The sequence below is a fragment of the Chiloscyllium plagiosum genome, unplaced genomic scaffold, assembly GCF_037043375.1.
Source record: "Chiloscyllium plagiosum isolate Xiang-an unplaced genomic scaffold, Cpla_swu_hap1 HiC_scaffold_43, whole genome shotgun sequence".
NCBI classification, from domain to species: domain Eukaryota; kingdom Metazoa; phylum Chordata; class Chondrichthyes; order Orectolobiformes; family Hemiscylliidae; genus Chiloscyllium; species Chiloscyllium plagiosum.
The window spans coordinates 25,756,636-25,782,630 of NW_028270181.1; the positions used below are offsets into that span (position 1 = coordinate 25,756,636).

The 25,995-nt window shown below is 43.6% G+C and overlaps 2 protein-coding genes across 3 annotated transcripts in view; one reads left to right on the forward strand and one right to left on the reverse strand.

Annotated features, from left to right (window-relative positions):
* gpx9 (glutathione peroxidase 9) overlaps positions 1-25,995 on the reverse strand; it is a 121,444-nt gene that overhangs the window by 74,390 nt on the left and 21,059 nt on the right. The gene's annotated exons all lie outside the window — the stretch shown is intronic.
* The window catches only part of tmem254 (transmembrane protein 254), a 60,328-nt gene continuing 35,913 nt past the window's right edge, over positions 1,581-25,995 (forward strand). For both annotated transcript variants that reach the window (XM_087982487.1, XM_043678738.2), the window contains exons 1-3: positions 1,581-1,728; positions 5,094-5,197; positions 6,170-6,229. In XM_087982487.1, coding sequence (XP_087838613.1) covers positions 1,639-1,728; positions 5,094-5,197; positions 6,170-6,229 — 254 coding nt within the window. In that variant the 5' untranslated portion in view covers positions 1,581-1,638. The remainder of the gene's footprint in view (positions 1,729-5,093; positions 5,198-6,169; positions 6,230-25,995) is intronic.

A 25,995-nucleotide genomic window follows, 5' to 3' on the forward strand; every position in this document is an offset into this window, starting at 1 on the left:
ACTGTGCTTTCTCTCCATAGATGCTGCTAGACCTACTGTGCTTTTCTGTTTTTATTTCAAATTTCCAGCATCCATGGTTCTTTGTTTTATTTCAGCAGAGCAGGTTCTCCAAAGGAATGAAGGCTCCTTTATTTCACTTACACCACCACAAGTTGTGCCCCTTGATAGCCCAGTTCAGTTCAGTATAGCAGTCCTTTAGCCTCACCTCCCCTCCCTGTTAAGAACCTTCTTGCTGACTGCTTGTCTGAGATTTTCTTAGAGCTCAGCTTAAAATGGTGGCTTACGGCCTGACATATCACAACCAGACAAAATGGCTGCTCAGTTTTAAAAGAGCCATTGTTTCACCAGGCAAAAACATTAATTATGTTGGAATTCTTTGTATGACCTTCCAGTCTCCTGTTTTCTCAGAAGCTTTCAATTCTCACATGTTCAAAAGTACCCACTGTTGTCCAACCGAATTCTAAATGTCTCCCTTTGTATTTGATGTGGAGATAACAGTTCGATAGCCTTTGATTCTCCTAATGGAGCAGATGGTTATCTGATGTGGTTTCCATCCCTAAAGCATTTTTGCTGTATTGTGTGGCGGCACAGTGGCTCAGTAGTTAGCACTGCTGCCTCACAGCGCCAGTTCAATTTCCACCTCGGGCAACTGTCTGTGTGGAGTTTGCACATTCTCCCAGTGTCTGCGTGGGTTTCCTCTTGGTGCTCCAGTTTCCTCCCACAGTCCAAAGATGTGCAGGTTAGGTGAATTGGTCATGCTAAATTGCCTGTAGCGTTAGGTGCATTAGTCAGGGGTAAATGTGGGGGAAGTGGGTCTGGGTGGGTTTGTTCTTCACAGGGTCAGTGTGGACTTGTTGGGATAAAGGGCCTGTTTCCATACTGTAGGGAATCTAATCTAATCATAAAGCATTTAAAGGTCAGAAGGAGGAATATAATTTTAACAGTCAATTCCAAATTAAAACAATAATTATGGCAAAAACTGATTTAAAATGATATATTGTTGCCCATTTAATGGTGAATTTGTACTCAATTGTGCATAAACTGGAGTAAGGAGTTGGGAAAATGCACCAAATAAATGGTACTCACTGCACCAGTTGATGCCACACAATCGTAACATCATTTATCACACTAAATGTACCTTGGATTTACCTTCACTCTGCCCCACCTTCAGCCTTGGTCCCTGCAGATCCCATTTCTTCACTGCCTGAAACAAGGATGAGAGAGGCAAAAAAAAACTGCAGATGCCGGAATCCAGAGTAGACAAAGGGTTATACATGAAACATCGACTTCTCTAACTCCTGATGGTGCCTGGCTTGCTGTGTTCTTCCAGCCTCCTGCTTGTCCACCTTGAAACAGGGATGAGGCAGTCGCCCTTGCTCTTCAAAATAAGGACTCACTCAAAGTTCTAGTTAAGCTGTAGTGAAAGACTTTATTACCACATGTAGGCTAACATTCTTGTGCTAAAAAGAGATTTGAGTCTGTAGATCATAATGTTCCATGGATTGGTTTACCTTTAAGAGGCTCTTGCTGAGTTAAACAGGAAATGAAATTGAACAAGTGACCTTTGACCTTCTCCAAACAATGATTTATTCAGGAGCTGTTTGTAAGTAGAGTTTTTGGTAAGAGTTGTGTGGGAAGATGCTCACAGACAAAGTCTCTGGTGCTTATTTCAGGAGGATCAGCCTTTTCTGGATAGCCTGCATCACTCTATCCTTTGGGTATTACACTGTACGTATGTGTGTGTACTGGCATGATCAGTTAAAGCTTGTTTCTGTGTCATATATAAGATATAGAGCCAAAATAAAACTGCAGAAGCCGGAATCCAAAGTAGCAAGGCAAGAGGCTATTTCGGAAGTCCTCAAGTAGGGGTACACCCGAAACGTCCACTTCTCCATGTCTTGATGCTGCCTGGCTTGCTATATACCTATACTGTACAGAGGAATCTCGATTATCTGAATGAGATGGGTGGGCATTATTTCAGTCGGTTAATTGATTTCATCTGGGTCTGTGAGTTTCTGTGAAGTATGCTCCCTGTTCAGGAGACTAGGCAGCAGCATACTGTGTGAGAGACCCCGGCCCCTGTCCGCACCCAACCCTATCAGCTCCCACCCTGCCCCCCTCTACCTGCCCCAACCCCGTCTGCTCCCCCCCCGTACCTGTAAGCAAAAGATGCGATCAGGGTTGAAACAGCTCTTTGACGTAATGTTTCTATCGGGACCTTGAGATCCCCTTCAGATAATCTGATATTCAGATAATTGATATTTGGATAATCGGGGTTCGTCTGTATAAGGTATAAGCTTGTGTTGACTTATTTCCTTAAGTACCGACAGATAGCCAATGAGAACGATGCTGTCCCATTATTGGTCTCCTATTTGGATCCTTTTGATATTCAACACCTCCTTAGTTGTAATTCTACACTTCCTGCCTGTTTGATGGAAAGTTCTGCAGTAACAGGCATGGAAGGGAAATATCATACAGACCCTGTAGACACTCACCATTATAGAGCCATACAGCATGGAAACAGACCGTTTGGTCCAATCAGTCCATACTGAATGTAATTCCAAACTAAATTAGTCCCACCTTCCTGTTCCTGACCCATATCTGACCAAACTTGTCCTATTCATCCACTTAGCTTAATGTCTTTTAAACATTGTTGTGGAGTTAAGAGTTCAAACTCCACCATAGCTGCATGTGGAATTTAAATTTAGTTATTACTAAAACTGAAATATAAAGTAAGTTTTAGTAATGGTGGCATAAAACTACCATCAATAGTCATAAGTACCCATCCTTTCAGTAATCCTTTACTGAAAGGAGATGTGATATTTTTACCCGGTCTGACTTGCATGTGACTCCAGTGTTCAAGAGTAATGAAGGATGGGTAACAAATGTTGGCTAATATCCTATGAAATAATTAAAATAAAAACTGTTGGAACAGTTAAGCCTGAGTTCACATAAGTTATGTTTTCAGTGGCAGAGATGAAAGCAGGCAATGTTATGGAGGTGGTCTTAGTGATAACATGAACATTTGATTGGAAGCTCACCTTCAAGTCAAAGATAGGATTGAGGTTGTGAAGAGTATGGTTCAGCTTTAGACAATTGCTAGGCATAGGAATGGTATAGAGTTTGCTGAAGGACTGGAAATAATGTTACCTGTAACGTGCATCACTCTATGGGTCCAGTTTTGCTAAAGGTCTGTGTGAAGAAAATAAAATTGGGGAGTGTAATGTGGAGGCAATGGCTTTATCTTTTCCTGTAGTGGTTTGGACGAATCTTTAGCTCATCTGGAGCAGCAGAAAGGTTTTTTTTTAAAAAAAAACAACTTTGTAGTCAATCCAAGTCCAATTTTTGATTTCTGGGATGTTACTGGAATAGTGAGCAGTTACAACAGAGGAGAGAAGGAGCTGATTTTCTTTTGTGTTTCATTGAGACAGAGATGTACAACAGAGATGTGTGGGCGGCACGGTGGCACAGTGGTTAGCGCTGCTGCCTCACAGCGCCAGAGACCCGGGTTCAATTCCCACCTTGGGCGACTGTCTGTGTGGAGTTTGCACATTCTCCCCGTGTCTGCGTGGGTTTCCTCCGGCTGCTTCGGTTTCCTCCCACAGTCCAAAAGATGTGCAGGTTAGATGAATTGGCCATGCTAAATTGCCCCTAGTTGGGCCAAAGGGCCTGTTTCCACACTGTAAGTAATCTAATCTAATCAAATCAGAAACAGACCCTCCGGTCCAACTCATCCATGCCAACCAGATATCCTAACCTAATCTAGTTCCGTTTGCTAGCACTTAGCCTGTATTGCTCTCAACCTTTCCTCTTCATATACCCATCCAGATGCCTCCTAAATGCTGTACTAGTCTCCTCCACTTCCTCTGGCAGCTCATTCTATACACGCAGCACCTCTGTGTGAACAAATTGTCCCTTAGGTCCCTTTTAAATCTTTCCCCTCTCATCCTAACCTCTAGTTCGGGACTCCCCCACCCCAGGGAAAAGATCCTGTCTATTTCTCCTATGCAAGCCCCTTACAATTTTATAAACCTCTATAAGGTCACCCCTCAGCTTCCTCCGCTCCAAGGGAAACAGCCCCAGCCTATTCAGCCTCTCCCTGTAGCTCAAATCCTCCAATCCTGGCAACATCCTTGTAAATCTTTCTGAACCCTTTCAAGTTTCACAACAGCCCTCCGAATAAGAGGGAGACCAGAATTGCACACAATATTCCAAACGTGGCCTAACCAATGTCCTGTACAGCTGCAACGTGACCTCCCAACTCAGTGCTCTGTCTAATAAAGGAAAGCATATCAAATGCCTTCTTTACTATACAATTTACCAGTGGCTCTACTTCAAGGAGCTATGAACCTGCACTCCAAGGTCTCTTTGTTTAGCAACACTCCCCAGGACCTTACCATTAAGTGTATAAGTCCTGCCCTAATTTGCCTTCCAAAATGCAGCACCTCACATTTATCTAAATTAAACTCCATCTGCCAGTCTGTACTCTCCCATCGTACTCTGAGGTAACCTTCACTGTCCACTACACCTCCAATTTTGGTGTCTTCTGTGGACTTACTAACTATACCTCCTTTGTTCACATTCATATTATTTCAGATCTCTTGATACTTAGTTGACCAGTTGTCTGCCATGTCAAGCCCAAGAATTTGAACCCAGGTTTGTGAGTTTATATATAGGTCTTTCAGATATTTCCCAAGTCTCACAAGGTAGGATTGGGAAATGGAGGTAAAAGACAGAGGGTTTTTAAGCTGATAATTTAGTTAGCTTTGAGGATGGGCAAAAATGCTCCAACTTTTCTCATTTTGAGTCCAGAGAACCCAGGATTAAGAGGGCAAATGGGTGAAGGATAACAGCACAATGCCACAAACATATATAGTGCAGAGTTCACCAGGGAGTTGACTGCCCAGGAACCATTTTGAATTCAAAGCTGTCCCATAATTACTGAAAAATAGGAAATAATCTTGTATCACAGTAATTTGTTTTTAGTCCTAACCGACACACAATCCTCCTCCCATTCTTCATCAGCTTACCCCCATTTGTGCATTCTTCTGTACCTATATTCCTCTGCAAACCATTCATTGTTCTCTTTCTAGTTGCTGATGTTTTGGCCACAGAGCATCCCTTATCAGAGTCTTGGACCCTTAGGCATCTTCTCCAAGTATCTGATGGACAACTATTACACCCACTTGTACTTTGGGTAAGTCCCTGCTGTGCGCTGCGTGAAACATCTTGATTGCTGCAACCCTCTCCAGCTCACCCACCACTCTCTTTCTGCTCCCCAACCATGAGCTGTGAACTCTAGTTTTTGAAGCCTAAATTCTGTGTGTCCATGTCTTGCACTTAACCTTCTTTCCTGAATGAATTTAGTGAAGTGGAATTAGGGAAAAGGACTTTCCCTAAGAATAAAAATTAAAATTTAATTGCCAGAGTAGCCCTATCCAGGCCCCAAGACCCTATGCAACAGCTGACTGATTTCTCTCATTTTCAATGTCTTTTTTTTCTGTGCAGTCCTGGAATCCTCCAAAGGCCAGAAAGTTCCCTAGCTGGTTCCAAACTCAAACTCTGTGTAAAGTGGGAAGTCCGAGGTATTGTGCGCCTTCAGGAAGGTTTGAAGCTGGCGACAACATTGCCTGGAAAAATGATCATGTGACCTTGTGCAACTGTGAGCAAGCGGTTGCATATTTTCTAAAGCATCATTCTCAGGATGTGATCACGCTAGCCAGCATCTATTATAGGTTCCTAATTGCCATCAAGAAGGTAGTGGTGAGCCTCTGCCTTAGACCATTATACTGTGTATTCAGGATTTACCCACCATGCTGTTTGGTGATATTATTGTTCTTCAAAGTCAAGGAGATTGTTTTTGGGAGTTACTGTTTGTCGAAGTTGATGCAGTACTTATGGATAGTTTACCACTGCTGAACGGAATGGATGTTGAAGACAAATGTGCCCTTTCATGTTTAATTAACAAGGAACCGTACAGTGTTGTACGTGCTCTTGCAGTCAAAAGTCATTCTGAAGTTCAGCATCATGGTTGGTTGTCTTGGACTGTTGGCATGTCCTTCAGAAAACTGGAGAACACGAATGGAAACTTTGAACTACATCTAATTGGACTGTTGTTGCCATTTCAGACCAAATTAGTGTATATTTGTTTATTTTCAATCTTTTGCAGGTACTGGTTGGCCTGGGGCCTCCATCTTGCTGAAGCACTGTACAGCATCAAAGTCTGCAGGTAAGACTTCTTCATGTCTGTCCTACTTCAAAATGTCAGTTGAAGGGAAGAACTAGAGCTAATATTACACACTGCAGTTTTTATTTAGAATTACACATTTACAAACATATTTCCCAACCCCATTCCCACAGTTATAGGAGCTCAAATGAATGTCAATCATCCATGTACAACTCATTAACAATATCTTCTGTTTTACTATTCAATTAGGTATTAAATTTGGTACACGTGGAGCTGAATGATAAGTAATGTAGAATGGAACGTTTCTCTTTGGGCATATAACATCAGTCGCCAGTATTTATTCATTGAGTATAAATTCCCAAACCAAACTTTGGAATTCTCTTTTAGCCTATAGAAGGTGCACTGATCAGTAATTTGCAGCATTGTTTGTGTCTGTTCAGAAGTACATAAGGGGTTTGAACTGCAAAGCTGCTCTGATTTGTCCTGAATCTATTTAGCAAGTGTACCCTTTGACACATGATTGTGATTTCCTGTGTTCCTAATCCTTTATCCAGTTTACGGAAACAAGTAGCCCTAGTTCAGTTCAAATCTGTACAATCCTTGGATCTACCTTATTCGCAAAAGAGCATTTATTTAGAGTCATGGAAATGATCTAACTCAACCATGCTGACCAGATTTCTTAAATAAAATCTAGTCCCATTTGCCAACCCATATCCCTCTAAATAATTCATATTCATATAGCCATCCAGATGCCTTTTAAATGTTGTAATTTTACCAGCCTCCACCACTCCATACACGCGCCACTCTGTGTGAAAAAGTTGCCCATTAGATCCCTTTTTAAATCTTTCTCCTCTCACCCTAAACCTATGCCCTCTAACTCTGGTCTCCTCCAACCCAGGGAAAAGACCTTAGTGTGGTGCTGGCAAAAAAAGCACAGCAGGTCAGGCAGCATCCAAGGAGCACAAGAATCGACGTTTCGGGCATATGTCCTTTATCAGGAATCCAGCATCTGACCTACAGCATCTGCAGTCCTCACTTTTTTTCCCAGGGAAAATACCTTGTTTATTTACCCTCTACATGCCCCTCATGATTTTGTAAACCTCTATAAAGTCACCCCTCAGACTCCAACGCTCCAGGGAAAACAGTCCCAGCCTATTCAGTCTCTTCCTGTAGCTCAAATCCTCCAACCCTGGCAACATCCTTATAAATCTCTTGTGAACCCTTTCAAGTTTCACATCCCTCCAAATAGGAGGGAGACCAGAATTGCACAAAATATTTCAAAAATGGCCTAACCAATGTCCTGTACAGCTGCAACATGACCTCCCAACGCTTATACTCAATGCTCTGACCAATAAAGAAACGCATGTCAAACGTCGCCTTCACTATCCTATCCACCTGCAACTCTACTTTCTATGAACTATGAACCTGCATTCCAAAGTCTTTGTTCAGCAATCTGCCCCAGGACCTTACCACAAGATCTGCCCTGCTTTGCCTTTCCAAAATAGCGCCTCATGTTTATCTAAATTAAACTCTATCTGCCATTTCATGGTCTGCTGGCCCATCTGATCAAGAACCTGTTGTACTTTGAGGTAACCTTCTTCGCTATCCACTACACCTCCAATTTTGGTGTCATCTGCAAACTTTACTAACTATACCTGCTATGTTCACATCCAAATCACTTATATTAATGACGAAAAGCACTGAACCCAGCACCGATCACTGGTCACAGTCGTCCAGTCTGAAAAGCAATCCTCCACCACCACACTTTGTCTTTTACCTTTGAGCTATTTTTATAATCAGTGGCTAGTTCTCCCTTTATTCCATGTGGTCTAACCTTGCTAAGCAGCCTACCATGAGAAACCTTGTCGAATGCCTTACTTAAGTCCATGTAGATTAAGTCTACCACTTTGCCTTCATCATTCTCTTCATTACTTCTTCAAAAATTCAATCAAGTTGGTGAGACGTGATTTCCCACGTACAAAGCTATGTTGATGTCCCTAATTAGTCCTTGCCTATCCAAATACATGTAAATCCAGTCTCTCAGGATTCCCTCCAACAACTTGCCCACCACTCCAGTCAGGCTGACCGGTCGAAAGTTCCTTGGCTTTTCCCTACCACCTTTCTTAAATCGTGGCACAATGTTAGCCGACCTCCTGTCTTCCACCTGTGACTATTAATGATGCAAATAGATCAGCAAGGGATCCAGCAATCACTTCCCTCGTTTTCCCCAGAGTTCTAGGGCACACCTGATCAGGTCCTGGGTATTTATCCACCTTCATGCATTTTAAGACATCCAGCACCACCATATCTGTAATATGGACATTTTTCAAGATGTCACCATCTATTTCCCCACATTCTATATCTTTCATGTCCTTTTCCACAGTAAACACTGATGCAAAGTACTCATTTAGTTTCTTCGACGGTTGAACGCATAGGCTTTTACTGCCTTAATATTCATTTTTTTTCCATCTCCTACTCCTGTGATCCTTCTAAACAATGTTTTCAAATTGTGCATTAGGGAGAGCTTTGTGCAGTAGACTGACTGGCATAGTCATTTGAAGTTGGAGTATTCAGACTAAGGGAAGAAAGAAGGACTATACCATCAAATAGGCTGAATTGGGATCCAGATCCCAGAGGCTCTTTGCTTTTATAACCTGGTTTCTTGATGCACACTACCCCAGTGAATGGGCCTGAGGGACCCTGCTGCTGAACAGTGGCAATGCTCATTAAGACATAGTCACCAGAAAGCATGTTCAGTCAGCCCTGGGCAACCTCTGTCCCTTTTCTGGAGGGTGAAGTGTGTGTGGTCCATGTTACATCACTATCTGGTGAGGCATTTTACAGCTTAAGTGTTATGTTATTCAGTGATGCAAACTCACAAGGGCTGCTATACCAGAACAGCAGGCTCTTCATATTGGCTATTGTGTTTCCTACATTACAAGAGCAACAGTCCTTTTTGTCTACAAAGCACTGTGGGATGTTTTGGTGAGCAGTACTTAAATGTCTTCTCAAAATGTTGTGCCAGAGATTTTGTTTCACTTAACGACAGAGAGGCAATAAAGATGGGTTCAGAAGAAGGATCATTGTTTTAGTTTTGTTTTATTATAACAAATAGGTAAAGTTCTCTGATGTGATACAAAGAGATTTTAAATTAATAGAAATGAGGAATAATTCCTCTTCCACTTCCCTCGTTCAAAACTCCAATGGCATTCATGATATGAAGTGATGGACCTTCTCCTGGAAATCTTGCATGATTAAAGTAATGCTTGAAACAGATTCAACAATTAGCATGCGAAATGGTGGTGTGGTGGTAATATCAATGAAATTGTAATGCAGAGGCGCAGGCTAATGTTGTAGGGACAGCTGTTCAAATCCCACCAAGGCAGTTGGTGGAATTTAAATCCAATTAATAAAATCCGGACTAATATAGCTAATTCCAAAGATGGTGACCATGACAACCATATCAATTATAGTTCGCTTCCTTTCAAAAAGTAAATTTTCTGTGACTACAGACTTGCACTGTTAATTGAGATCCCTATCCTAAACTGCCTTCTGAAATAGCCAATCAAAAAGCTCAATTCAATGGACTTCAGAGTATAAAAGGATAAAATAATGATCAGTATTTCTGGATTTGTGAAATTTTACCAGTGTTTCTCTTGCTTTTGTACGTGAGACTTTAAAAATCTTGTATAAATTTAATCTTATCTTGTGACAATTCACTACTAACCTTTTGTAAACTGGGCATTGTTACAGGTGTTGATTGCTATTAAATATTCTGATTATGATTCTGGTACTTTAGGTAAGATCAAGAGAAATTCAAATCCTATGATTGACTATTTAACAAATCTGGTAGTTTGTGATGCTAAAGTACTGATTGTGGGGGAAATGCTATATTGTATTTTTAAAGATGTAAATTTAAGTAGGTGCTGGATTAAGAACGTGGTAATCAGTTTGAGTTCCTCCTCTTGATTGCTCTCTGGGGATAACAGGTGAGTGGACCATTGGATGGACAATTTGGGACTTGGTGACACTTTTCATGGTAGTATAATGCCCACTGTCACTTAGATTCACACATGACAAATGTCACTTTGCTGAGGAACTGGAATTGTGCCCAAGAAAGAACACCAAATTGGGGGGACAAAAGGGAGTGGTGCCCCTCTCATTTGTCCAAAAAATGAAGATCTGATGTTGAAGCACACTATTAGTACTAATTTGGTGGTTAGGCTAGATTGAGACTGAGGCTTTCCATAACCATAAGATAAAGGAGCCGAATTAGGCCATTCAGCCCATCATGTCTATCCACCTGATATATTTCTCCTGTATTATCCCTGAAACACTGATCCCCTTAATAATCAAGAACATAACTATCTCTTTATTAAATACACTCAAACTTGCCCTCCTGCAGAAATTAGTTCCACAGATTCACCATCCTCTGGCTGAAGAAATTCCTCCTCCTCTCCGTTCTAAAGGGTTGTCCATTCACACTCAGGATGTATCCTCAGGTCCTAGTCTCTCCTACTAATGGAAGCATCTTATCCATTAGTCCACTCTAACCAGGCCTCTCGGTACTCACAAATGTTTGATGAGATCCCTCCCCGTCATCCTTCTAAATTCCAGAGTCATTGACCACTCCTCATATGCCAAGCCCTTCATAGAACATAGAAGAATACAGCGCAGTACAGGCCCTTCGGCCCTCGATGTTGCGCCGATCCAAGCCCATCTAACCTACACTAGCCCACTATCCTCCATATGCCTATCCAATGCCCGCTTAAATGCCCATAATGAGGGAGAGTCCACCACTGCTACTGGCAGGGCATTCCATGAACTCACGACTCGCTGAGTAAAGAACCTACCCCTAACATCTGTCCTATACCTACCCTCCCTTAATTTAAAGCTATGCCCCCTTGTAATAGCTGACTCCATACGTGGAAAAAGATTCTCACTGTCGACCCTATCTAAACCCCTAATCATCTTGTACACCTCTATCAAGTCACCCCTAAACCTTCTTTTCTCCAATGAAAACAACCCCAAGTGCCTCAGCCTTTCCTCATACGATCTTTCTACCATACCAGGCAACATCCTGGTAAACCTCCTCTGCACCCGTTCCAGTGCCTCCACATCCTTCCTATAGTATGGCGACCAAAACTGCACACAATACTCCAGATACAACTGCAACATGACCTCAGTACTCCGGAACTCAATTCCTCTACCAATAAAAGCCAGTACGCCATATGCCTTCTTCACCGCACTATTTACCTGGGTGGCAACTTTCAAAGATCTGTGTACATGGACACCAAGATCCCTCTACTCATCCACACTACCAAGTATCCGACCATTAGCCCAGTACCCCATCTTTTTGTTACTCTTACCAAAGTGAATCACCTCACACTTAGCTACATTGAACTCCATTTGCCACCTTTCTGCCCAGTTCTGCAGCTTATCTATATCCCGCTGTAACCTGCCACATCCTTCCTCACTGTCTACAACTCCTCCGACTTTCGTATCATCCGCAAACTTGCTCACCCAACCTTCTAACCCCTCCTCCAGGTCATTTATAAAAATGACAAACAGCAATGGTCCCAAAACAGATCCTTGCGGAACACCGCTAGTGACGGCACTCCAAGATGAACCTTTGCCATCAACTACTACCCTCTGTCTTCTTCCAGCCAGCCAACTCCTAATCCAAACCTCCAATTCACCCTCAATGCCATACCTCCGTATTTTTTGCAGTAGTCTACCATGGGGAACCTTATCAAACGCCTTACTAAAATCCATATACACCACATCTACCGCTTTCCCCTCGTCCACCTCCTTAGTCACCTTCTCAAAGAATTCAATAAGGTTTGTGAGGCACGACCTGCCCTTCACAAAACCATGCTGACTATCTTTGATCATATTATTCCTATCCAGATGTTCATAAATCCTATCCCTTACAATTCTCTTTAAGATTTTTCCCACAACAGAAGTGAGACTCACCGGCCTATAGTTACTAGGGTTATCCATACTCCCCTTCTTGAACAAGGGAACTACATTTGCTAGCCTCCAATCTTCTGGCACTACTCCTGTAGACAACGAGGACATAAAAATCAAGGCCAATGGCTCTGCAATCTCCTCCCTTGCTTCCCAGAGAATCCTAGGATAAATGCCATCAGACCCAGGGGACTTATCTATTTTCACCCTTTCCAGAATTTCCAACACCTCTTCTCTACATACCTCAAAGCCATCCATTCTACTTAATTGTGACTCAGTATTCACATTGACAACAATGTCCTGTTCCTGATTGAATACTGACGAAAAGTATTCATTCAGTGTCTCCCCAATCTCTTCAGCCTCCACACGCAACTTCCCACTACTATCCTTGACTGGACGTATTCCTACCCTAGTCATTCTTTTATTCCTGACATACCTATAGAAAGCCTTAGGGTTTTCCCTAATCCTACTAACTAAGGACCTTTCATGTCCCCTCCTTGCTGCTCTTAGCTCTTTCTTCAGGTCCTTCCGGGCTACCTTATAACTCTCAATCGCCCCAATTGAACCTTCACGCCTCATCTTTACATAGGCCGCCCTCTTCCCTTTAACAAGGGATTCCAATTCCTTATTAAACCACGGCTCCCTCACACGACCCTTTCCTCCTTGCCTGACGGGTACATACTTATCAAGGACACTCAATAGTTGCTCCTTGAACAAGCTCCACATATCAATTACGCCCTTGCCTTGAAGCTTACTTTTCCAAGCCACACATCCTAAGTCATGCCTCACCGCATCATAATTTCCCTGCCCCCAGCTATAACTCTTGCCCTGTAGTGCACACTTATCCCTCTCCATCACTAGAGTAAAAGTCACCGAATTGTGGTCACTGTCCCCAAAGTGCTCACCTACCTCTAATTCTAACACCTGGCCTGGTTCATTACCCAGAACCAAATCCAGTATGGCCTCACCTCTTGTTGGCCTATCTACATATTGTGTCAGGAAACCCTCCTGCACACATTGGACAAACACTGACCCATCTAACGAACTTGAGCTATAGCTTTACCAATCAATATCAGAAAAGTTAAAGTCCCCCATAACAACCACCCTATTACTTTCACTCTTCTCTTGAATCATCCTCGCAATCCTTTCTTCTACGTTTCTAGGACTATTAGGAGGCCTGTAAAAAACTCCTTACAGGGTGAGCTCACCTTTCCTATTCCTAACCTCAGCCCAAACTACCTCAGATGGCGAGTCTTCATCCATCATCCTTTCCACAGCTGTAATACTATTTTTAACAAGCAATGCCACACCTCCCCCTCTTTTACCCCCACCTCTGACCCTACTAAAACATTTAAACTCTGGGACCTGCAACAGCCAATCCTGTCCCTGTTCTACCCATGTCTCCGTAATAGCCACAACATCCGAAGTCCCAGGTACCAACCCACGCTGCAAGTTCACCTACCTTATTTCGTATACTTCTTGCATTGAAGTATACACACTTCAAGCAACTTTCCTGTTTACAGGCACCCTCCTTTGAAATTGATGCCATGTTCCTAACCTCCCTACACTCCAGGTCCTGCACCCTAAAGCTACAGCCTGAGTTCCCATGCCCCTGCAGAGTTAGTTTAAACCCCCCCCAAGAGCACTAGCAAACCTCCCACCAAGGATACTGGTGCCCCTCAGGTTCAGGTGCAGACCATCCTGTTTATAGAGGTCCCACCTTCCCCAGAAAGAACCCCAGTTATCCAAATACCGGAATCCCTCCCTCCTGCCCCATCCCTGTAGCCACGCATTTAACTGTTCTCTCTCCCTATTCCTTGACTCTCTATCACGTGGCACGGGTAACAAACCAGAGACAACAACTCTGTTCGTTCTAACTTTGAGCTTCCAACCTAGCTCCCTGAAAGCCTGCCTAACATCCTCAGCGCTCCTCCTACCTATGTCATTGGTGCCAATGTGGACCACGACTTCGGGCTGCTCCCCCTCCCCCTTAAGGACCCGGAAAACACGATCAGAGACATCACGTACCCTTACACCTGGGAGGCAACATACCAAACGTGAGTCTCTCTCGTTCCCACAAAACCGCCTATCTGTGCCCCGAACTATCGAGTCCCCAATTACTATTGCTCTGCTCTTCTCCACCCTTCCCTTCTGAGTAACGGGGACAGGCTCCGTGCCAGAGGCCTGAGCCCCGTTACTTACCCTGGTAAGTCGTCCCCCCCACAAATATCCAAAACGGTATACTTGTTCTTGAGGGAACCGCCGCAGGGGGTCCCTGTACTGGCTGCTTCCACTCAGTCCCCCTCACTGTCACCCATCTATCTGCCATCTTTGGAGTTACTACTTCCCTAAAGCTCCGATCTATGACCCCCTCTGCCTCCCGAATGATCCTAAGTTCATCCAACTCCAGCTCCAGTTCCCTAACACGGTCTTGGAGGAGCTGGAGATGGGTGCACTTCCTGCAAGTGTAATCAGCAGGGACGTCCATGGCATCCCTCACCTCAAACATGCCCAGGATCATTCTTGTAAACCTCCTCTGGACCCCTTCTGATGCCAACTCTTCCTTCCTTAGATATGGGGCCAAAAACTGCTCAATATTCCAAATGTAGTCTAAACAGAACCTTTACACAGCTTCAGCTGTACATCTCTTCTCTTTTATTTCAAGAGAGCTAGAATTAATACTAACATTGCATTTGCCATCCTAACTACCAACTAAACCTACGTGTTAACCTGAAGAGAATCCTGAACTAGGACGTCTGAGTTCCTTTGGATTTCTGTAGCCTTTTCCCATTAAGACTGTATCAAAGTGCATAACCTCACTTTCCCATATGGTATTCCATCTGCCATTTGTTTGCCTACTCTCCTAGCCTATCAACGCCCTTCTGTAGCCTCGCTGCTTCCTCAACACTACCTGACACTCCACCTATCTTTGTCATCTTGCTGCAGTGCTCTCAGTTCCTTTATTCAGATTGTTAATCTATAACAGTTATACACTGGTCACTGGCTGCCAGCCTGCAAAAGACCCTTTGATCCCCACTCTCCACCGGTCAGTCAATTCTCTATCTGTACCAGTACCTTGCTCATAATATTATAGCCTTTTGTCTTCTTTAGCAGCCTTCTGTGCGGCACCTTGTCAAGGCCTTCTGGCAGTACAAAGAGATCACATCCACTGGCTTTCCTTTATCTAACTTGCTAACTACCTGCTCCAAGTACTCCACAATGTCGTACTTGATAGAGTTATAGTCATAGTCATAGAGATGTACAGCACAGAAACAGACCCTTCGTTCCAACTCATCCGTGCCGACCAGATATCCCAACCTAATCTAGTCCTACTTGCTAGCACCTAGCCCATATCCTTCCAAACCCTTCCTGTTCATACAGGAGAAAGTGAGGACCGCAAATGCTGGATATCAGAGTTGTGAGTGTGTTGCAGGAAAAGCACAGCAAGTCAGGCAGCATCCGAGGAGCAGGAGAATCAACAGTTCGGGCGTAAGCCCTTCATTAGGAATGAGGCTTGTGGGCCAGGGGCTGAGATAGAAATGGGAGGGGGGGGGAGGTAGCTGAGAAAGTGATAGGTGGATTAAGGTGAGGGAGAAGGTGATAGGTCAGAGGGAGGAGTGATGGACAAGTCTAGTGCCAAGTTGGACGCTTGGGACTAGATGTGGGGGCGAGGGGAAATGAGGAAGCTGTTGAAATCCACATTTATCTTGTGTAGTTGCAGGGTCCCAGCACATCACTTCCCTTCCCACGTGGTTTTTGATGCCCTCCAGCGTATCTCCTCCACTTCATGCACCACTGCCCTTGAACTCCATCCCTCCCAATGCAACAAGGACAGAACCCCCTCATCTTCAACCCCACCAACCTCTGCATTCATCGCATCATCCTCTGCCACTTCCGCCACCTCCAAACTGACTCCACCACCAAAGATATATTTCCCTCACCGCCCCAATTAGCATTCTGGAAAGACCATTCCCTCCGTGACTCCCTCATCAGGTCCTTGCCCCCCACCAGTCCACACCCCACTCCTGGCAACTTTCCCTGCCACCACAGGAAGTGCAAACCCTGTGCCCACACCACACTCTCACCTTCATTCAATGCCCCAAGAAATCCTTTCAGATCTGTCAGTAATTCACCTGTACCTCTACTAATGTCATCGACTGCATCCGTTGCACCCAGTGTGGTCTCCTCTACATCGGGGAAACAGGACGCCTTCTTGCAGATCGTTTCAGAGAATATCTCTGGGACACCCGCACCCACTACCCACCCACCAACCCCCCCCCCCCCCCCCCCCCCCCCCGTGGCTGAACACTTCAACCCACAATCCATCAAGGCCATGTAGGGCCTGGGCCGTCTCCACCACCAAACAGTTACCACCTAACGCCTGGAGGAACAACGTCTCACATTCACCTTGGGACCCTGCAACCACATGCAATAGATGTGAATTTCAACAGCTTCCTCATTTTCATCCCCCCCCCCATCCCCGCCGATTATCCCAGTTCCAAGCCTCCATCTTGGCACCTCCTGACCTGTCCATCACTCCCCTCTCTGACCTATCACCTTCTCCCTCATCTTAATCCACCTATCGCTTTCTCAGCTGCCCACCTCTCCCCCCTGACGCCCCCACCATCCCCACTCCCGTCTCATTTATCTCTCAGCCCCCAGCCCACAAGCCTCATTCCTGATGAAGGACTTATGCCTGAAACATTGATTGTCCTGCTGCTTGGATGCTGCCTGACCTGCTGTGCTTTTCCAGCAACACACTCTCGACCCTTCCTATTCATATACCCATCCAGATGCCTTTTAAATGTTGCAATTGTACTAGCTTCCACCACTTCCTCTGGCAGCTCATTCCATACACGTACCACCCTCTGCGTGAAAAAGTTGCCCCTTAGGTCCCTTTTATATCTTCCCCCTCTCACCCTAAACCTATGCCCTCTCATTCTGGACTCCCCCACCACAGAGAAAAGACTTTGTCTATTTACACTATCTGTGCCCCTCATGATTTTATAAACCTCTATAAGGTCACCTCTCAGCCTCCTCCACTCCAAGGAAAACAGCCCCAGCCTATTCAACCTCTCCCTATAAGCTCAAAACCTCCAATCCTGGCAACATTCTTGTAAATCTTTTCTGAACCCTTTCAAGTTTCACAACATCCTACCAATAGGAAGGAGACCAGAATTGCATGCAATATTCCAACAGTGGCCTAACCATTGTCCTGTACAGCCGCAACATGACCTCCCAACTCCTGTACTCAATACTCTGACCAATAAAAGAAAGCATACCAAACGGCACCTTCACTATCCTATCTACCTGTGACTCTACTTTCAAGGAGCTATGAACCTGCACTCCAAGGTCTCTTTGTTCAGCAACACTTCCTAGGACCTTACCATTAAGTGTATACGTCCAGCTATGATTTGCTTTCCCAAAATGTAGCACCTCACATTTATCTAAATAAACTCCATATGTCATTCCTCAACCCATTGGTCCATCTGATCAAGATCCCATTGTAATCTGAGGTAACCTTCTTTGCTGTCCACTACACCTCCAATTTTGGTGTCATCTGCAAACTTACAAACTATACCTGTTATGCACACATCCAAATCATTTATATAAATGATGAAAAATAGCGGACCCAGCACCGATCCTTGTGGCACTCCACTGGTCACAGGCCTCCAGTCTGAAAAACAACCCTCCACCACCACCCTCTGTCTTCTACCTTTGAGCCAGTTCTGAATCCAAATGGCCAGTTCTCCCTATATTCTATGAGATCTAACCTCGCTATCCAGTGTCCTTTGGGGAGCCTTGTCAAACGCCTTACTGACTTCCATAGAGATCACGTCTACTGCTCTAGCCTCATTAATCCCCTGTTACTTCTTCAAAAAAACTCAATCAAGTTTGTGAGACATGATTTCCCATGCACAAAGCCATGTTGACTATCCCTAATTAGTCCTTGCCTTTCCAAATACATGTAAATCCTGTCCCTCAGGATTCCCTCCAACAACTTGCCCAGCAACGATGTCAGGCTCACTGGTCTATAGTTCCCTGGCCTGTTATTACCACCTTTCCTACATAGTGGCACCACATTAGCCAACCTCCAGTCTTCCGGCACCTCACCTGTGATTATCGATGATACAAATATCTCAGCAAGGGGCCCAACAATCACTTACCTAGCTTCCCACCAAGTTCTAGGGTACACCTGATACAGGTGCTGAGGATTTGCCCACCTTTATGCTTTTCAAGACATCCAGCACTTCTTCCTCTGTAATATGGGCATTTTTTTTCAAAATGTCACCATCTATTTCCCTACATTCTATATCTTTCATGTCCTTTTCCACAGTAAACACTGATGCAAAATACTCGTTTAGTATCTCCCCCATCTCCTGCAGCTCCACACAAAGGCTGCTTTGCTGATCTTTGAGGGGCCCTATTCTCTCCTCAATTCTATTTGCCAAAGCTATCTCCTGTCCCCTTTTTTCCCTCCTGATTTCCTCTTAAGTATATCCTACTGCCTATATACACTTCTAAGGATTCACTCGATCTATCCTGTCTATATCTGACATATGCTTCCTTCTTTTTCTTATCCAAACCCTCAATTTCTCTCATCATCCAGCATTCCCTATACCTACCAGTCTTTCCTTTCACTCTAACAGGAATATACTGTCTCTGGACTCTCATTATCTCATTTCTGAAGGGTCCCGTTTTCCAGCCGTCCCTTTACCGATGACCATCTGCTTCCAATCAGCTTCTGAAAGTTCTTGCCTAATATCGCCAAAATTAGCCTTCCTCCGATTTAGAAAATCACCTTTTAGATTTGGTCTATCCTTTTCCATCACTGTTTTAAAATTAATAGAATTATGGTCACTGGCCCCAAAGTGTTCCCCCACTGACACCTCAATCACCTTCCCTACCATTTTTCCCCAAGAATAGTTCAAGTTGTGCACCTTCTCTAGTAGATACAACTTCATACTGAATCAGAAAATTTTATTGTACGCACTTAACAAATTCCTCTCCATCTAAACCCTTTACACTATGGCAGTCCCAGTCTGTTTGGAAAGTTAAAATCCCCCAACATAACCACCCTATTATTCTTACAGATAACTGAGATCTTCTTACAAATTTGTTTCTCAATTTCCTGCTGACTATTAGGGGTCTATAATACAATCCCAATAAGGTGATCGTCCCTTTCTTATTTCTTAGTTCTCCCCAAATAACTTCCCTGAATGTATTTCTGGCTATATCCTCCCTCAGTACAACTGTAATGCTATCCCTTATCAAAAACGCCACTCTCCCTCCCCTCTTGCCTCCCTTTCTATCCTTCCTATAGCATTTGTATCCTGGAACATTAAGCTGCCAGTCCTGCCCATCCCTGAGCCATGTTTTTTGTAATTGCTATGATATCCCAGTCCCATGTTTCTAACCATGCCCTGAGTTCATCTGCCTTCCCTGCTAGGCCCCTTGCATTGAAATAAATGCAGTTTAATTTATCAGTCTTACCTTATTCTCTGCTATGTCCCTGCCTGCCCTGAGTGTTTGACTTACTCCTTTTCCCAAGCATACCAGTCTCCAATTGATCTTTTTCCACACTATCTCCCTGGGTTCCCCCCCCCCCCCCCCCCCCCACTATCTCCCTGGGATTCCCCCCCCCCCCCCCCCCACAACCTTACTAGTTTAAATCATCCCGAGCAGCTCTAGCAAATCCCCTGCCAGTATACAAGTCCCTTTCCAATTCAGATGCAATCTGTCCTCCTTGCACAGGTCACTTCTATCCCAGAAGAGATTCCAGTGATCCAAAAATATGAATCCTTCGCCCATACACCAGCTCTTCAGCCATGCATTCATCTGCTCTATCCTCCTATTCTTACCCTCACTAGCTCATAGCACCAGGAGCAATCCAGATAGTACTACTCTTGAGGACCTTTTTTTTAAAATTCCTGCCTAACTCTCTGTATTCTCCCTTCAGAATTTTATCCTCTTCCCTTCCTATGTCGTTGGTTCCAATGTGTGCAATGACCTCTTGCTGGGTCCCCTTCCCTTTGAGAACATTCTGCACCCTCTGAGACATCCTTGATCCTGGCACCAGGGATGCAACACACCATTCTGATTTTTCGCTGCTGGCCACAGAAACGTCTGTCTGTGCCTCGGACTAGAGAGTCCCCTACTACAATCGATCTCTTCGAACCCATCGTACTCCTCATTGATACCAGAAACTTGTCTGTTTGTGCTACATTCCCCTGAGAATCCACCATCCCCTACATTTTCCAGAACAGCATACTTGTTTGAAATAGGGATAGCTACATAAGGCTCCTGCAGTACCTTCCTACCTCTCTTACCTTTACTGGAGTTAACCCATCTATGTGACTGTATCTGTGACTTTTCTCCCTTCTTATAACTGCCATCCGTCACACCCTCTTGCTCTTGTAAATTCCTCATTGACTCTAACCGTCACTCCAACCGATCCATTCGATCTGATAGAATTTGCAACCAATGGCATTTATTGCAGATATAATCCTCAGTAAAGCTTAAACTCTCCCTCAACTCCCACATCCGACAAGAAGAGCATATCACTCTACTAAGGGCCATTTTTGCTTCTTCCAGTCTACAGACCCAGAAAATAGCACTGCCTTATTCCTCTACAAAACACTGCTCCAGACTAACTTAACACGTATGGCTTATTTTTAAGTTTAATCGAGACATATCTCAAATAAAACATATAATCAAGAAAGAAACCACTCTACTCACTATTGCAGATTTACAGCAAGGCTATACTCAAAACTATTCATTTATCTGTTTCTGTGCTGTGACCTCTCCTAAACAGGTTCCTCCAAGATTAGCTGTGAATTTCACGTTTGTTAATTTTCCTAGACGCACTCCGATGTCCAGCGATACATGAATTCAACAGCAAAGGCAGTTACTGCACAAGTTCACTGCTGTGTCAGTTACCAATGTGGGTTTCTTTTTCTGTCTCTCTCTCTCTCCTGCACTGACCTCACAATGTGCTACCTTTGTCTATCCCTCTTCCTTTTTAAAAGTACCTAATGGACTCTTAAAAACTTACCAATTACTGAGATCAGGCTAGCTGGCTTATAATTTTCTGTCTTCTGCCTCCCTCCATTCTTGAGCAGGATGTTACATTAGCCGGTTTGAAGTCCTCTAGGACCCTCCCTAACTCCAGTGATTCCTGAAAGATCACCGCTAATGCCTCCACAATATCCTTGGCTATCTGCTTCAGAACTCTGGAATGTAGTCCATCTGGTCCAAGTGAGTCATTCACTGTCGGACCTTTCAAGATCCCCCAATACCTTCACCTTATTGAGGGCCACTACATTCACTTCTGCCCCCTGACTGTCTTGAAGTTCTTGTATGTTACAGATTCTACTCCTTCTGACTGTGTATATCACTTGCTATTGATTTAGTTCAATTTCTTACTAACAAAGCAATCTTTCCCCCGCCGCACATCTCCATGTCCTTTTGATAAGACATAGTGGTGGCTCAGTGGTTAGCACTACTGCCTCAGCGCCAGGGATCTGGATTCGATTCCAGCCTCTGGCAACCGTGTGGAGTTTGCACATTCTCCCCATATCCGTTTGGGTTTCCTCCTCGCAGTCCAAAGATGTGCAAGTTGGGTGAATTGCCCATAGTGTTCAGGGATGTGTATTAGGCAAGGGAAATGTAAAAGTAATAGGGTAGGGGAATGGGTATAGGTGAGTTGCTCTTCGGAGGGTCGGTTGTACTTGTTAGGCCAAATGGCCTGTTTCCACACTGTGGGGATTCTATGAAGATATTTAGTTCCCAGAGCTGATGTCCTTGTGGCCACATCTCTGTGAAATCCACAACATTGTACCCGCAATTTTCAATCTGCGCTAAAAGCTCATTTACTTTGTTTCGTATACTGCATGCATTTAAATTTACATCCTCAGTGCTACATTGACCGTTCCCCCCCCCCCCCCCCCCACCCCTTTCTCTCTTGTCTCCTTGTCCGCTGTTCTTGAAGTTAGACTCCTTGTTCAGTTACTCGTTCTGGAAACTTCAGTAATTTCTGCTGAGCATCCCCTCACTTTTCCTTGTAGCTTAGGTAGTAATCTGGAGATTATTAACATTTTAGTTCTGCTTTTTTAATTTAGCCCTGAGCTAATCATATTCCCTCAGCAGAACCACTTTCCTCTTTCTACCTGTATAGTTGGTATGTATGTGGACCACTTACCATTTAATAGAAATCCTTAAAATGTTGAATAGACTTGCCAAGTTTCATCAGCACTGCACTAAGACAGTGAACACTTGAAAATGAAAAACCATCTTTAATGACATATTTAAGATATTATCTTTATAGATTTCTTGTCAAAAGCATAATTCATTTTTTTAAATTTCTCTTACCAGTCTCTCCCCTAATACATTTTCGAGCAGAAATGAAGCACGAGTGCTCAATTGAGTTGAACAACAGGGAGTAATTTAAAAGCAAATTCAGGGTAGTTTGAATATTTATCAGAGTATATTTTAAAAGTATTGCCATTGGACTTCTTGTCAAAAGCATAGTTTAAAAGGTTTTCCCTTTATTTCTGTGGTACTAAATCCAGTAACACTTGCCTCTATAGTATCAATTTATCAAATACTTCCGACCCTCCCCATGATACAAATGTTTAATATTAGGGGTGAATTAAAAGCCAATTTCAGATAGTTTAAACATTTATCAAGTATTGTTTAGAATTAGCATCATAGTAACTTCTTCTCAGTGAGCAATCACTAGAACGAAAGCCATGATTTTTACCATGTTTAAGGATGTGTATACACCAGGATACTTAGGAGTTTTGTGAGACAATGTTAGTGTCTATACGCCTGTGCAAGGAAATCTGGGTTCAAGCCCCATTTGCTCCAGAGGTTCACGCAGAGGGTGGTATGTATTTGGAATCAGCTGCCAGAGGAAGTGGTGGAGACTGGTACAATTGCAACATTTAAAAGGCATTTGGATGGGTATATGAATAGGAAGGGTTTGGAGGGATATGGGTCAGGTGCTGGCAGGTGGGACTAGATTGGGTTGGGATATCTGGTCGGCATGGACGAGTTGGACCGAAGGGTCTGTTTCCATGCTGTACATCTCTATGACTCTAGGTGCATCGCAGCGTATCTGAACAGCGTATCTCAACCGGTTCATTCTCACAGTGATCACTGTAGATGGCGCCACAATTCCTTCAAAAAAAAAGCTATTAAAGTAGAGATGAAGATAAAATATTACCTCCAAATATAAAAGGATAGCACAGTTGGAGGAATGAAAATATGCAGTTCCTTTCAGAACAAATAATCTAATCTGCTGGAAACAAATTTTCAATTTTGAACAACACAAATCCAACAGGCGCTCAATTCCATTCTTTATAATAAGTCCGTTTTTACCAGTCCTCCCCCTTAAACTAGGTGGCAACCTGGCAGACATGCCAGCTCTGTGCAGAAATATTCATGTTGTCTTTTTCACATGAACAAATTCTGAGAAAAACGCTCAGCTTGCTTCTCAATTCTTCTATTGAAATTGGTGGCTGTGGTCTGCACTTTGGAGGAGGAAGCAAGTGAGTCTGGGCTAAGGATGGAGAGTTTGACACGTGAGCATAACTGTGAGCTAGTTAATGCTTTCCATTGAAAGGGATTCATTTAAGTTGAGGTCAGTGTCATGACATCAATTCATTTAAAGCAAACTGCCAAATCTACCCCCATGCATGAACTGCCAGCCAGAAGTCTTTTCCAAAAAAGCACTCTATTGACCATATAGTTGAATGATTCTCCCAAATAACCCATGTTGTGAAGCCTCAGTTTGGGAAAGAGAAGTAAATACTTGCTGGATTGTATTTTGATGGCAGTGCTCCCAGTATAAATTGTGTCAAAAGTAAATATTTAAAGGCTTATTACAGAGATCTCTGCTCTGGTCATTTACAATACTCTGCTGAGTCCAGTGCTAATCCTGACCACAATTACCAGCATTCTGCCTCCCAAGAATAAGTCCATACTTGTGATGAGCACAATGTGGTCAGTAGGATTTCAGTAGCAGTAACAGTCCATGTGATAGCATGCACTTCACGTAGCTCTCGGTCAAAGCAGAGATCTATTTATTTAGTGACCTTCAGGTCAACATGGCATACCAAAGCACTTAATGGACACTGAAATATTTCTGAAGTGTAGTCTCTTTGTATAGGAAATACTGCAGCTGATATGTACACACCAAGTTCCCATAAATCTCAATTACATAAATTGATTTTTAAGTGGGATTGATTGAGGGGAAAATGATGATCAAGACATAGAGGAAGCCTGCTATAGTGCTCCAGCAAAGCTCAAAGCAAGCTGGAGGAAAATACGTATTCTTCCACTAAGGTACCTTACAACCCTCAGGACGCAACTTTAAATTTAATAATTTCAGAGCATGAAACCTTCCTCCATGTTCATAGCCACAGATCCTGTACTGTATGGGTTCTTCCCACCACAGCCAGCCATTTTCAACAATTCACACTTCCAGTTAACACCTGTTCAGTATTTATCTCTGTCCCAGCTTATCTTCGATCCCTTTTGACTGCTTCTCCTTTTCTCTCTCGCTCTAGGTACAGTCTCCGTCTATTCGACTCACTCCTTTCCCCCACCCACAGTCATCAGCATAAATACCATAATTTCCCAACTGGTTTCTGTTTTGATGAAGGCTCACTGGACTCAAAATATTAGCAGTATCTGGGGGAGAAAAAAAATTAATCTGCTGAGTTTGTTCAGCCCTTTTTGTTTTTGTTAGAGGAGAGATCCCTCTCTTTTTTTCAACAGTGAATCATACAGTATAGGAGGGGCCCTTTGGCCCAGGAGGTCTGTACCATCAAAAATATACTACTACCTATACCAGTCCCATTTTCCTGCTCTAGGCCCATAGCATTGAATGTTATGACACTTCAAGTGCTCATCCAAGTACTTTTTAATGTGAGGTTTCTATTACCGATCCAGACAGAGCATTCCAGATGCCTACCGTCCTCTGGGTGAGCAAGATTTTCTTCATGTTCCCTTTAAACCTCCTGCCTTTCACTTGAAATTTAGTCTCCTTGGTTATTGACATCCATTTACGTCAGAGTTAAATGACCATGAGATTTAGGAGTAGGCTATTTGGTCCCTTGTATCCGCTCTGTCATTCAGTCAGGTCATGGCTGCTCACCCCCAATAACCTTTGATTCCCTTATCAGTCAAGGATTTATTTACTGCAGTTTAAATATATTCCATAATCTCACTTTCACAGCTTTCTGGGAATGAGTTCCAAAGACCAATGATCCTATTCCTAAGGTGTGCTACTGTGTTCCTGTGACCTCCAAGAAAAATCCTCCCATTTCCATCTTAAATTGAAGACCACTTATTTTAAACCATCCCCTCTAGTTCAACTCTCTCACACGTGGCAAAACATCCTTTCATCATTCATCCTGTCTAGTCCCCTCAGAATCTTGTATGGTAGAATTAGTTCACCTTATGTTTTTCTGAATTCCAATGGATACACACCCAACTCTCAACCTTTCCTCATAAGATTAAACCCCTCATCCCAGGAATCAGTGAACTTTGTCAACGGCTACTAACACATTTATATCCTTTGCTGAGTTTAACATCTCTGGAAGATCACATCTTTCACCAGGTAACAGTCCCTCAGTACTGCACTGGCTGTGGCAGTCTGGATTATATACTCCAGTCACAGAATGTGGCACTTCAGAGGCAAAGGTGATTTCCACAGACTCCTAGCTATCAGTGGTCATGCAGGGTGGACACTTGGCCAGCAACTGGGAGATCTCCTCTTCCAAGCAGGGAAGTCTTGCAGTGGGGAAATTTTAAAAGCAGCAGAAGACCTG